Below are 14,079 nucleotides of genomic sequence, written 5' to 3'. Positions count from 1 at the left end.
AATTGATTTCAGAGAGGAAGGGAGAGGGAGAGAGAAATAGAAACATCAATGATGAGAGAAAATCATTGATCAGCTGCCTCCTGCATGCCTCCCACTGAAGATTGGGCCCACAACCTGGGCATATGCCCTGATCGGGAATAGAATAGTGACCTCCTGGTTCATAGGTCGATGCTCAATCACTGAGCCATGCTGACCTGGCAGGAGATCTGAATTTAGTTTTTGTTCTGCTGTTGAGTTAGTTGTGTAGTCTTGAGAAAAGCATAGACATCCATTTTAAACAATTTACGGAGAAATAAGGCATTTTAGTATATTTATGTCAATCATAATTTTTTTTTTCTTTTAGGAATCTGATTTTCTTTGTCTTCTTGGAGTAAACTATGCATTTGAAAATGAAGATAGTGAGTTAAATAGTGATGATGGTGAAAATATATACCCATATAAAGATGATAAAGACCAAAAATCTAGTGTATATAACAATGATTTTCAGAGAGAACCTGGATTTTATTCCGTTTCTGAAAGTACTTGGTATAAAGACCAGTTTCCATCATTAGAGGCTCCCGATGATATCAGAAAAACTAGTAACTCAAAAAATTGGGAAGGAGTAGAAGCTGGAAGTGTGAAGCAGGGTCCTATTCCAGAAGTGGATTATGTCCCAACGTCCACAGCTGTGCCTGAAGTGAAAGGATGGTTTGGATTCGGAAGTGAACAAGCAGAAGAGATCACTTTTGAATCAGTTATTGAACAAGAAAGCTCATTTCAAAGTAGAAAAATAGCAGTAGAAGATGAGAAAGACCTAGAGAAATTAAATAATGGTGGGCCTCAAACAGAACATAAACAAGAACCTGAATCAGAACTCAGTTCAGTGCCAAAGAAACAGTCCAGAGCATCTGAGTCAGAGCACATTCTCAATCCTCAAGCAACTAGTTGGTTTGGCGGTAGATTTAGAAGTTATTTAGGTTTTGGAGGTGAGGAAACAGGGCCTGAATTATTGTCCCAAGAAAGCAATCTACCACTACAGGATGTTCCTACTTCCATATCATCTGAAGAAGAACCCACAGTTCCATGTACAGAAATATTATCAGAAAAAGAAGACACAGTTACTAACAATAGCTCAATTGTTGAACCAAGTTGGTTTGGTTTTGGTTTTAGTATGCTAGGCTTTGCATATGCCAATGAAGATAAAATTATGACTAATAGTGAAAAGAAAGAAGAAGGAGGTAAAGGAGAGAAACATGAACATCCTCCAAAAAGTGAATTCGACCCTGATAAGAAACAAAAAATCAAAATAATAAAAATTATGGAAACTGAAGATCAATTAGGCAAGGAAGGAATTTTAGAGAAAACAGATGATTCTGATACCTTACCATATTTTAAACATTTCTCGCATAATTTTGACAACCCTTGGAACTTTCAGAACGATGAAAATAATGTATTTGAAAATGATGAAACAGAAGAATTTTCATTTGAAAATGATCCCACTGCTAATACAAAACTTATGATGTTAAAAAGAAGATACAGCCAGTCAGGTTGGTATAAAAATATCTTTACTATAATTTATTTTTAAAACATAATGGATATTTATTTACTAGAGGCCTGGTGTACAAATTTGTGCATGGCTGGGGTCCCTCTGGGTGACCTGCGGAGATCGGGCTGAAACCCACAGTCCAACGCTGCCTGCAGCTCCTACCTGCTGCTCCCACTCATCCTGTCCCCTCTGCTGTGGGTTTGAGCCCAATCAGTCCCGACCGGGAGAGGCTCCTGCTGCCGCAGCAGTGCTCGCCAGCTGTGAGCACTGTGTCTGGCGCCCTCCTGAGGGGAGTAGCCTGTGGGATAAGGCTGAAACCGGCTCTCCAACATCCCTGGAGGGTTCCTGGATTGCGAGAGGGCACAGGCCAGACCGAGGGACCTCATTATACACGATTGGCCTGCCAGGGAGGGACATGGGAGGTTGGCCAGCCAGGGAGGGACCAGGGGAGGGCTCCAGGGCATGTCTGGCCCATCTCCTTCAGTCCCTATTGGCCTGACCCTAGCAGCAAGCTAACCTACTGGTCAGAGCATCTGCCCCCTGGTGGTCAGTTCACATCATAGTGAGCAGTTGAAAGGCCTTAGCATATCACTAGCATATTGCACTTTGATTGGTTGAATAGTCAACCAGTCACTGGACCACTGGACACTTAGCTTATTAGGCTTTTATTATATAGAACTAGAGGCCCGGTGCACAAAAATTTGTGCACTGGCGGGGTGTGTGTGTCCCTCAGCACGACCTGTGCCCTCTCACAGTCTGGGACCCCTCGGGAGATAACCACCTGCTGGGTTAGGCCTGCTCCCCGGGTGGCAGATGGCAGGCCCTATCCCACAGTGCCTGCCCCACTTCCCTGGGTCACCCACAGCAGGCCCGATCCCATGGTGGGGCGGGCGGTGGATGTCCCTGCCCCACCCCGCTCGCCGGGTGCCCCGGGTTGCCCACGGCAGGTCCAATCGTGCAGTGGGGCGGGCGGCAGATGGTGCTGCCCCGCCCCACCACACCTGGCACCCTGGGTCGCCTAGGGCAGGCCTGATCCCATGGTGGGGCGGGCAGCAGATGGCGCTGCCCCGCCCTGCCTGCAGTATGCAAATTTAATGGCCATCTTTGTTGGGTTAATTTGCATTCTCTTTTGATTGGCTGATGGGCATAGTGAAGGTACAGTCAATTAGCATCTTTGTCTTTTATTAGTGTAGATAAGTACAAATAAGATATGTGCTTTTATCAGTACAAATGCCAGAAAGCCATATTCTCAAAATACTTAATAACCAACAACATTATTAACCACCCTTTGTAAATTTCTGATTTGTTCTGGAACTTAGATCTTTTTAAAAAATATATGTTTGTATTTCTTTCAGAGAGAGAGAGAGAGAGAGAGAGAGAGAGAGAGAGAGAGAAACATCAATGATGAGAGAAAATCATTGATCTGCTGCCTCCTGCATGCCCCACGCTAGGGATCAAGCCTTCAACCTGGGCATATACCCTGACCTGGAACTGAACTGTGATCTCCTGATTCATAGGTCAATGCTGAACCACTGAGCCATGCCAGTGGGGCTGGGACTTAGATCTTAATATCCTATCTAATAAAAGAGTAATATGCAAATTAACCATCACTTCATGATAAAGATGGTGGCACCCATAGCCAATAAGGAGGGAATATGCAAATTGATGCAAGAAAGATGGCAGTGCCGGCCAGAGCCACGGACCCAGCCGGAGTGGGTGGGAGGCTTGGCTTGGCTTGCCTTCCTGGGACATCCCAGTGACCCAGGAAGCCAAGCAAGCGGCTGGCGGAGAGCTGGGCCCCAGTGACCCAGGAAGCCAAGCCAGGCTCCGTGGCTGCTGCTCAGACAAAGCCATAGTGGAAGGACTGAGGCAGAGGTGGTCAGGGGTGATCAGGCTGGCAGGGGGGCCAGTTGGGTGTGAGCAGGCCAGCAGGTGGGCCATTGGGGACAAGCAGGCCAGCGGGAGGGGCAGTTTGGGTCAAGCATGCTGGTAGGGAGGGCAGTTGGGGGTGAGCAGGCCAGTGGGGGGGGGGCAGTTGGGACCAAGCAGGCTGGACGGGGGGCAATAGGGAGCGAGCAGGCTGGCAGGGGGGGCAGTTGGGGGCAAGAAGGCTGGCAGGGGGGGAAGTTGGGGGTGAGCAGGCTGGCAGTGGGGGCAGTTTGTGTGATCAGGACAGCAGGAGGGGCAGTTTGGGGCAATCATGCTGGCCGGGGGGTCAGTTCGGGGTGAGCAGGCCGGTGAGGGGGCAGTTGGGGCTGAGCAGGCCAGTGGGGGAGGGTGGCAGTTGGAGGTGAGCAGGCTGGCGGGGGCAGAGCCAGTGGGAGCAATCAGGCCAGCAAGGGAGGGAAGTTGGGTGTGAGCAGGCAGGCAGGTAGGTGAGCGGTTAGGAGCTAGTGGTCCTGGATTGCAAGGGATGTCCGACTGATGGTTTAGGCCTGATCCCTGTGGGATCGGTTCTAAACCAGCAGTCGGACATCCCCCAAGGGGTCCCAGATTGGAGAGGGTGCACGTTGGGCTGAGGGACACCCCCCGTGTATGAATTTCATGCACTGGGCCACTAGTCCTATATAATAAAAAAGAAACATGTAAATTGACTGTCCCTCAGCTATGCTCACCAGCCAATCAGGAGTGAGTATGCAAATTAACCCAAGAAAGATGGTGGGTTAATTGCATACACAGGCCCTGGGTGGAGAGCAGAGCCAGAGAGCTGGCAGCTTGGGGGGACGTGGCTCCCTTGGTTGCTCCCCCAAGCTGCCAGGTGGAGAGCAGAGAAGGAGAGCTGGCGGAGAGTGGAGTGGCTTGGGGAACTTGGCTCCCCAACCCACCAGACAGAAAGCAGAGGGAGAGCTGGTGGCTTGGAGGATTTTGCAGAGTGGGAAGCCATGGGAGGGAGACAGAGCAGGAAGGAAAAACCAAGAGCACGGGGAGCACCAGGAATTCTGGGAATAGTACTTTTGGTGGCAGCCCCAGGACTGGAAGCAGAAGCCCAAAGTTCAGGGAGCACCAGGAATGCTGGGAATTATAGTTCTGGTGGCAGATGGATCTCCTAGACCAGTGGTCGGCAAACTCATTAGTCAACAGAGCCAAATATCAACAGTACAACGATTGAAATTTCTTTTGAGAGCCAAATTTTTTAAACGTAAACTATATAGGTAGGTACATTGTTATTAACGTAATTAGGGTACTCCTAAGGCTTAGGAAGAGCCACACTCAAGGGGCCAAAGAGCCGCATGTGGCTCACAAGCTGCAGTTTTCCGACCACGGTCCTAGACACTAGAGCAAAGTGAGCCTGGAGCAAGTTACTGTTGCAGTGGGGGATGGAGGGAAAGCAAAGGTGAGAGACATAAGTAAAATCAGAGTGTCTAGGAAAAATTCAAGGGAAGATATCCTAAAACTTCCAGGAAATCTCCACCAATGAAGCAAAGAAAAAAAAAAAGTCTCTATTATTCTGTGAGCAACAAATCAAACTGAGTTGGGGTCTCAGACAATTCGCTCATATGATTGCAAAAACAGACAGAAACTCCCGGATTGGAGAGGGCTCCCCTGAGGACTCCCAGATTGGAGAGGGTGCAGGTCGGGCTGAGGGACTCCTGTACTCCCCAGTGCATGAATGTTATGCACTGGGCCTCTAGTTATAAAATAAAATCCTAAGGGAAAATAATCATTGAAAATATATGAATGTTCCAGGGAAATCCTAAGATATTTTACAACAATTTTTAAAATTAAAGCAGTATATGTAAACAGGTTTAAAAATATAAATAGTGCCCTAGCTGGTTTGGCTCAATGGATAGAGCATCAGCCTGAGGACTGAAGGGTCCCAGGTTCGATTCTGGTCAAGAGCACATGCCTGGATTACAGGCTCCATCCCCAGTGGGGGGTGTGCAGAAGGCAGCCGATCAATGATTCTCTCTCATCATTGATGTTTCTATCTTTCTCTCTCCCTCTTCCTTCCTCTCTGAAATCAATAAAAGTATATTTAAAAAATTATAAATAGTGATAAGGCTTTTTTTTTTTTAATCCAAGGAAATTTTGTTCCCTCTGTCCATCTCTATTCCTACCTCTTTCTCAGGGACAATAATTCTTCCCTCCCTCCCTTCTTTCCTCCCTTTCTCTCTTTTTTGTTAATCCTCACCCGAGGATATTTTCCCATTGATATTTATTTATTACTAGAGGCCCGGTACACAAAAATTTGTGCACTGGGGGGGTGTCCCTCAGCCTGGTGGGGACCCCTCACCCTGAAGGGGGTGCAGGAAGCCTGAAAACAGCCATCAGCCCCTCACCCAGGCTGGCCAGGCACCCAAGCGGGACCTCCACCCTGATCCGGGACACCCTTCAGGGCAAACCAGCCGGCCCCCACCCATGCACCAGGCCTCTATCCTATATAGTAAAAGGGTAATATGCAAACTGACCCTAACAGCAGAAAGACTGGGAATGACTGGTCACTATGACACACACTGACCACCAGGGTGCAGATGCTCAATGCAGGAGCTGCCCTCTGGTGGTCAGTGTGCTCCCACAGGGGGAGCTCTGCTCAGCCACAAGCCAGGCTGATGGCTGCCAGTACAGCAGTGGTGGTGGGAGCCTCTCCCGCCTCCTCAGCAGCACTAAGGATGTCCAACTGCAGCTTAGCCCTGCTCCCCGCTGGCAGGTGGACATCCCCTGAGGGCTCCCGGGCTGCCAGAGGGATGTCTGACTGCTAGCTTAGGCCCAATCCCTTGGGGAGTAAGCCTAAGCCAGCAGGTGGTCATTCCCTGAGGGGTCCCAGACTGCAAGAGGGCACAGGCCAGGCTGAGCGACCCCTCCTCCCAAGTGCACAAATTTTTGTGCACCGGGCCTCTAGTAGTTTATGAACAATTGTAAGAAAGGCATATCTATAACTAATGTAAATCATAAAGCTTAGGTTTAAGTTGAGTGAAAATAATACCTCACTATAATTAAATATAAAAATACTATAGGATATAGTTATTTTTCTCAACATATATTCATTTCAAATGCAGTTTAAAACAATATTAAAAAATTGATATAGCCACATATAAATTTGAGTGTAATTAACTATCGAATAAGCCTTCCCTCCCCACCCCCAGTCCCATTAAACGGCATAGTAGATCTCTGAGTCCTATATGTACAACAGTCCCATTGTATTCAAAGTCCTAATTTGATTGCTCATTTTTAACTTTAATGTCCACAGAGGCATAATTACATTACCGATTAAGTGTTTGCTTACTTGGGACTGTCATCTTTTAAACAATGCTAAGTGACAGCCTCAAAGTGCTGTGTTAAGTCATAACTAAAAGAGCAAAATTAGACATTGAGTAATTCACTTACAAGGCTTTAATATTGTTTTTCAGAACTGCATTGATACATTTCTCCCCTATTAACAAGTAACTGAGAAGTAAATCCCATAGTTTACTTGAATACCATACTTTAGGCTACAATTAGTTAGAACTTTTTTTCCTTTAATTTTGTTTGATTACTTAATTCAATCAAGCAATCAGTTTAAACTATGTTTGAAAATTGAATTAAAAAATAAATTAATTATCTGCATCCACAAAACGCACTCACTAGGGAGGAAGCAAGGAAGGCAGGCTGAGAAAATGAAGTTGATAATCAAATGGGAATCTGGAGACCCAGCTTCTGAAGATTACTAAAAGAAAAAGATAATGATTCATACAGTATATAAATGTTTTAGATATGGCCATGGTCTTAAGAGGTAGGCTTTTAGAATCATGTTTTGCTAATCAGCTTCATTAAATGCAATCTTTGAGTTTCTAAAAAGCAAATAAATAAATAAATAAATAAATAAATAAATAAATTAATGGCTACTTCACATGGCATAAACATAAATATATGATGCAACATTATAAACGGCAATTTTTGACCTTTCATATTTTAAAAATTTAAATTAATTTTTGGGAAAGGTAATCTTTTTAAAATAAAGGTTCTTAAGAGGTGTGCATACATATTTTCATTATTATTATTTTTAAAAATAATTCCTTATTGTTGAAAGTATTACATATGTTCCTCTTTTGTGCCCATTGACCCCCTCCAGCCCATCTCCACCTCCCTCCCCGCCCCAGGCCTTCAGCACCCTATTGTCTGTGTCCATGGGTTATGCATATATGTATACAAGGTGTTTGGTTTATTATCTCCCACCCACCCATCCTCACCCTCCCTCTGAGATTCCGCTCGCTGTTCCATGGTTCCATGTCTCTGGATCCACTCCCTTCATCAGTTTATTTTGTTACTTAGATTCCACATATGAGTGTGATCATGTGATACTTGTTCTCTGACTGACTTAATTCACTTAGCATGATACTCTCCGGTCCCTCCGTGCTATCTCAAAGGATAAGAGATTCTTCTTTTTTACTGCTGCATAGTATTCCGTGGTATAAATGTACCACAGCTTTTTTATCCACTTGTCTACTGATGGGCACTTGGGCTGTTTCCAGATCTTAGCTATTGTAAATTGTCCTGCTATGAACAGAGGGGTGCATACATTTTTTCTGATTGCTGTTTCGGGCTTCTTAGGATATATTCCTAGAGGTGGGATCACTGGATCAAATGGCAGTCCCTTTAAGAGGATGCCTAAATTTTCCAGCCATTATTCCCTGGCAGACAGCACCCCTGCTGCTTTTCACAGTCAGATATTATGTGGGTACCCTTCTCAGTTGTGGTGTTCTCTGCTGGGGAGCTCAGCTTGGGGGTTAGATCCCAGAATTCTCAGGGGCATCCCCCTCCACAGCTGAGATATCTCTCCAAAACTTGAGCGGCTGTGTGTTGGTGCCCAGACAGCCCTTTTGAGCCTCCACCCCTCCTACCAGTCTCTATACGGTTTCCACTTTAAGTCCTTGGGTATCAAGGTTCTCTCCTGTGAGTCTTCCATTGACTATTCAGGAAGTTTTTCTGTATTTTAGTTATAATTCCAGTTTGTTCCTGGGAGTATGTCTGTGCATCATCCACTTACTCTCTATATTTTCATTTTAAATTTGAACTTAGGCATATTATCATTTAAAGGTATGAATCATTTAAATATTTAATATTAAATGCAGAAAATTCAGGAATATTTTATTTAACCTCTATTAGCCTTGTTTTATGGAAATGCAAAATACTTTCCCTAATGAACATATCAATTGGATAATACACATTTTTATGTGACAATATAGATTTATCTAACTTCTTTGAAAAAGCAGTGGTAAGATTTATAACTTCTTGAGTTCCGTTAAAAATTTTATGATATTCTCATCTTACTGAAGGAATATGTGAATTTCATGAGATCCCAAAATTAAGGAAATATCAATCTCAAGTGAAGTTTTGCCTTTGCCAGACACATTTACATCATATTAATGAAATTCAAAATACAGTTTATTGATTTTAACTTAATTTTTTAGCTCAGCATTATACTGTTATTGGGCCTGAAAGAGAAAATAAGCATATACTTGTGTATACTCATGGCAGCATGTATTTTATATGAGAATATCTTGTAGTTGTTATTTTTATATTTTATTTTTAATATCAGTATTTTCCAACTACTGAGCCAACACAAACATACAAAATGTTGTTTAAATGCTGTCAATCTTTTCTTGATAATTACAAAATAAATGAGTAATTCCTAACTTAAATAATGATGCCACAAATATGGTTTGAATGTGTGTTGTCTATATTTCTTTTATACACCACACTCCAGTAAGGTACTTTAAGATATATATTTTTAAAAAATACTATAAGTGCTAATCACTCAGGATTGCTTTTAATCATCTTTCTCCAAAATTTTCATTTGATATAAAGAATGTTTTAATTTGGGGATTTAAAAAGCCTCTGTTCATTCATTGTTTCTTTTAATATATTTATTAGATGACATGATACAATATATGATATGATATAATACTAGAGGTCCGATGCATGAAATTCGTGTCTGGGTAGGGTCCCTAGGCCTGGCCAGTGATCAGGGCCGACTGGGGCCTTCCTTTCTCCAGTTGCCAGTTGCCCGCCAGGGCCTTCCTTGGTTCTGTGCCATCCCCTGGTGGTCAGCACATGTCACAGTGAGCAGTTGAACTCCCAGTGGATCAAACTCCCCAGGGGACAATGCGCATATTAGCCTTTTAGGATACTGCACATGGGATGAAGTGGGAAACAAAAGTTGGACTTTGAAAATAATGAAGCTCCAAGAGAGTACAGTACCTGACATTTTATTGGTACTTTATCATTTTCAAATTTGTTCCAACAAGTATCCTAAGAATATGGGTAGCTCTCTGTGCAAATTGCTAATAGAATTTCTTAAATTATTAATATCAAGTAGGTTATAGGTACAGTAAATAATAATTGGTCATTTTGACTCTCTAATTCTCTAACAAAGTAAGGAAATTATCTCACCAATTTTCTTGAATGGCGAGGATATATATTTTTGCAATGGCATTTAAATATTACATCTTCTTGGGTAATAAATGTATCTAAGAGGAATGAAATCCTATAGGGATCTATTTACTGTTTTATTGTGAGTTATAAATTTATACTGTATAGTGCAACAGAGTCGTTGAAAGTTATGTAGTTGTCTTTTCTTTTTTAATAGTTTTTAGAACAAAAATTATTAAATTTTTTAATTTCTTAATTGCTGCATTTGTATCAATTTTATAATACAGTTTTATAATACAACAAAGGCAATGTTGAGAATAGATATGTAAAGTTTAAAAAAATCATCACTGGTCAAGGAATAAGGGAAAGCTATATGGTAGGCTGAATAATGGTCCTTTAAAGATGTCCTTTTCTTGCCCTAGCTGATTTGGTCAGTGGATAGAGCGTTGGCCTGCGGACTGAAGGGTCCCGGGTTTGATTCCGGCTAAGGGCACATGCCTAGGTTGCATAGGTTGCAAGCTCCTCTCTGGCCAGAGCCCTGGTCAGGGCTCATTCAGGAGGGAACCAATTGATGTGTTTGTCTCACATTGGTGCTTCTTTCTGTCTTTCTCCTGTCTGAAAATCAATTAAAAAAAAAAAATCCTTGGGTAAGGATTAAAAAAAAAAAAGATGTCCTTGTCTTAATCCTAAAATCCTGTGGATATGTTACTTTACAAGGCAAAAGGGAACTTTCAGATGTAATTAAAATAAGTATCTTGAGATGGAGAGATTATCCTAGTGGGCCCAGTATAATCAGAAGGTTCTTATAGGAGAAAGGCAGGGATCAGATTGAAAGATTAGAAGATGCTGCACTGCTGGCTTTGAAGTTGAAAATAGTCAAGGGATGAGAATAGCCTCCATAACATAGGAAAGGCAAAAAAATGGATTCTCCTGTAGAGCTTCCAGAAGGAACACAGCCCTCCCAACACCTTGATTATAGAACTTTTGATCTCCAAAAATATTTTTTTTGTTAATCCTCACCCGATATTCTTCCATTGATTTTTATTTATTATTATTATTATTATTATTATTATTATTATTATTTCATTATTATTTCTTTCCCCACCCTCTCCCCCCTCCTCCCAGCCCGTATGCACTCCCCCAGGTCTTCACTATCTTATTGTCCATGTTCATGGGCTATGCCTATAAGTGTATAAGTTCTTTGATTTATCTCATCTCGTCCCCCCAACCTTTCTTCCCTTGATTTTTAGAGAGAGTGGAAGGGACGGGCAGGGGCAGAGAGAGAGAAACATCGATGTGAGAGAAACACATATATTAGTTGCCTCCTGAGCATGCCCCAACCAGGGCCAGGGATCCAGCCTGCAAACGAGGTATATGCCTTTGACCAGAATTGAACCTGGGACCCTTCAGTCCTTGGGGCGATGCTCTATCCAAAGCAGCTAGGGCAGATCTCTACAAATTTAAGAGATTTGTGTTGTTTAAGCCAGTAAGTGTTTGATAGGGACTAATACAGGCTACAGTTTATGTTTCAGTGAATTTTTTCCATAAGGAAATATCACGATTGCGAAGGTCCTAGAAAACAAAAGCGAAACCCCCAAACAAAGCAAGTTTTTAAAAAGAAAAAGAAAAATCTCATTTATTTGCAGATATGATCTCTAAAATAGAGTTACCTATGGGAATTCACGAAGATTTACACTTCAAAACTCGATCATCTAAAAATAATTATGAAAAATCAAAAACATCACTAGATACTGAAGGGCCTACTTGGGAGGAAATAGACATCTTTGTGGAAAGTACCCTGCCAGTCAGTTAGATGTTTCCAGCCGATTACTCTTTGTCTTCTCAACTTGACGTTGCTCAGAAAGGTAAGAAACAAGTTATTTGGGTTTCTTTTTAAATGCAGCAATTAAGAAATTAGATTTAAAAAAGTTAAATCACATAGAAAAAAAGTTACATCATATAAAGTGTTATTTATTTATTTATTTTATAAATCCACAGAAGATGCTTCCGAGGGCCACATTCTGAAATTTTTATTTCAATTCATGAATTTGGCATTTTCACCAATTGCAATTCTTACAGAAAAGGTAAGTTGACCTTTTAAATCTTTTGCAATAATTTTACCAATTTTTGCTAAATATAGGAGCAGCTGAAATTAGGTTTCCCTATGTAAATGCTATATAATATTTCTCTTTCCATAAAGTGTTACAGGTAGGATTTATCCTTACATGAATGTTATGTTGCATGGATATTGTTCAGGATTTCTTTTTCTTTTCTTTTTTTGAGGAGGGTTGATGGGGTTGTGTTTTATTTATTTATTTATTTATTTTTTAAAGTATATTTTATTGATTTTTTACAGAGAGGAAGGGAGAGAGATAGAGAGTTAGAAACATTGATGAGAGAGAAACATCGATCAGCTGCCTCCCGCACATCTCCCACCGGGGATATGCCCGCAACCCAGGTACATGCCCTTGACCAGAATCGAACCTGGGACCCTTCAGTCCGCAGGCCGACGCTCTATCCACTGAGCCAAACCGGTTTCGGCTTATTTATTTTTTAATTGAACTTACTGTGGTGACATTGATTAATAAAACTATATAGGTTTCAGGTGTACAATTTTATAATACATCATCTATATATTATATTGTGTGTTCACCACCCCAAGTCAAATCTCCTTCCATTACCTTTACCCCGTTACTGTCGATTACCTTCCCCCACCCCCCTCCCTCTGGTAATCACTATACTGATGTCTGTGTCTATGAGATTTTAATTTTTTTGCTTAATCCATTATTTTTTATCCAAACCTCCAACCTCCCTCCCCTCTGAGTGCTATCAATTTGTTCTCTGTATCTATGAGTCTGTTTCTATTTTGTTTGTTAGTTTATTTTGTTCATTAGATTCCACATATGTATTCAGAAATGAGTGGCATTTTCATACATTAACAATGAACTCTCAGAAAGAGAAACTAAGAAAACAATCTCATTTACTATCTTTTTAAAAAATATTTTAAAATCGATTTTTTTGAGAGAGAGAGTTAGGGAGAGGGAGAGAAACATCAATATGAGAGCAAGACATCAATCGGCTGCCTCCTTCAGGCTCCCTACTGGGGGATTGAACCCACAACCCAGGCACTGGAAATGAAACTGGCAACCTTTCAGTGCATGGAAGGGACAATGCTCAATCAACTGATCCACACTGGACAGGACCCCATTTGCTATTGCAACAACAAAAATATAAGGTACCTAGAAATAAATGTAACCAAGGAAGTAAAAGACGTACTTGGAAAACTATAGGACAGCGATTCTCAACTTGTGGGTCGCGACCCCTTTGGGAGTCGAACCCTTTCACAGGGGTCGCCTAAGACCATCGGAAAACACATATATAATTACATATTGTTTTTGTGATTAATCACTATGCTTTAATTATGTTCAATTTGTAACAATGAAAATATATCCTGCATATCAGATATTTACATTACGATTCATAACAGTAGCAAAATTACAGTTATGAAGTAGCAACAAAAATAATTTTATGGTTGGGGGTCACCACAACATGAGGAACTGTATTAAAGGGTCGCGGCATTAAGAAGGTTGAGAACCACTGCTATAGGACACTGAAGGAAGAAATCGAGAAAGATACAAATAAGTGGAAGCATTAACCGTGTTCATGGATTGGAAGAATTTACATCATTAAAATGCCCATACTACCCAGAGCAATCTATAGAGTCAATGCAATTCCTATTAAAATACCAATGGCATATTTTATAGATCTAGAAAAAAACATTCTAAAAATTTATATGGAAGTAAATATGACCCCTAATAGCCACAGCAATCTTGAAAAAGAAGAACAAAGTTGGAGGTAACACAATACTGGCAGATATCAAACTACACTCCAAGTCCACTGTAATCAAAACAGACTGGTAGTAGAATAAGAAAAGGCATATAGATCAATGGAACAGAACAGAGAGCCCAGAAATCAACCTACCTACAGGGTTTCCCCCCAAATGTGTACACACTGTAACACCTGATAGCTCAAATTTGAAAATGAAATGTATCGTATTAAACACTGCCTTTATAATTATTCAAAGTGTATGTATACATTTTGGGGGGACACCCTATATTTATGGTCAATTATTATTTGATAAAGGAGGCAAGAGCATACAGTGGAGTAAAGATAGTCTCTTCAATAAATGGTGTTGGGAAAATTGG

The 14,079-nt window shown here is 41.6% G+C and overlaps 1 protein-coding gene across 1 annotated transcript in view; it reads left to right on the top strand.

Moving 5' to 3' along the window:
- The window catches only part of LOC132213226 (melanoma inhibitory activity protein 2-like), a 123,816-nt gene that overhangs the window by 17,993 nt on the left and 91,744 nt on the right, over positions 1 to 14,079 (top strand). The window contains 3 exon segments of the mRNA XM_059659467.1: positions 344 to 1,526; positions 11,521 to 11,739; positions 11,873 to 11,958. Of these exon segments, the coding sequence (XP_059515450.1) occupies positions 344 to 1,526; positions 11,521 to 11,739; positions 11,873 to 11,958 (1,488 nt within the window).

This window comes from Myotis daubentonii, chromosome 1, assembly GCF_963259705.1.
Source record: "Myotis daubentonii chromosome 1, mMyoDau2.1, whole genome shotgun sequence".
Lineage (NCBI taxonomy): Eukaryota > Metazoa > Chordata > Mammalia > Chiroptera > Vespertilionidae > Myotis > Myotis daubentonii.
This window is presented reverse-complemented; position numbering and strand designations above follow the sequence as displayed.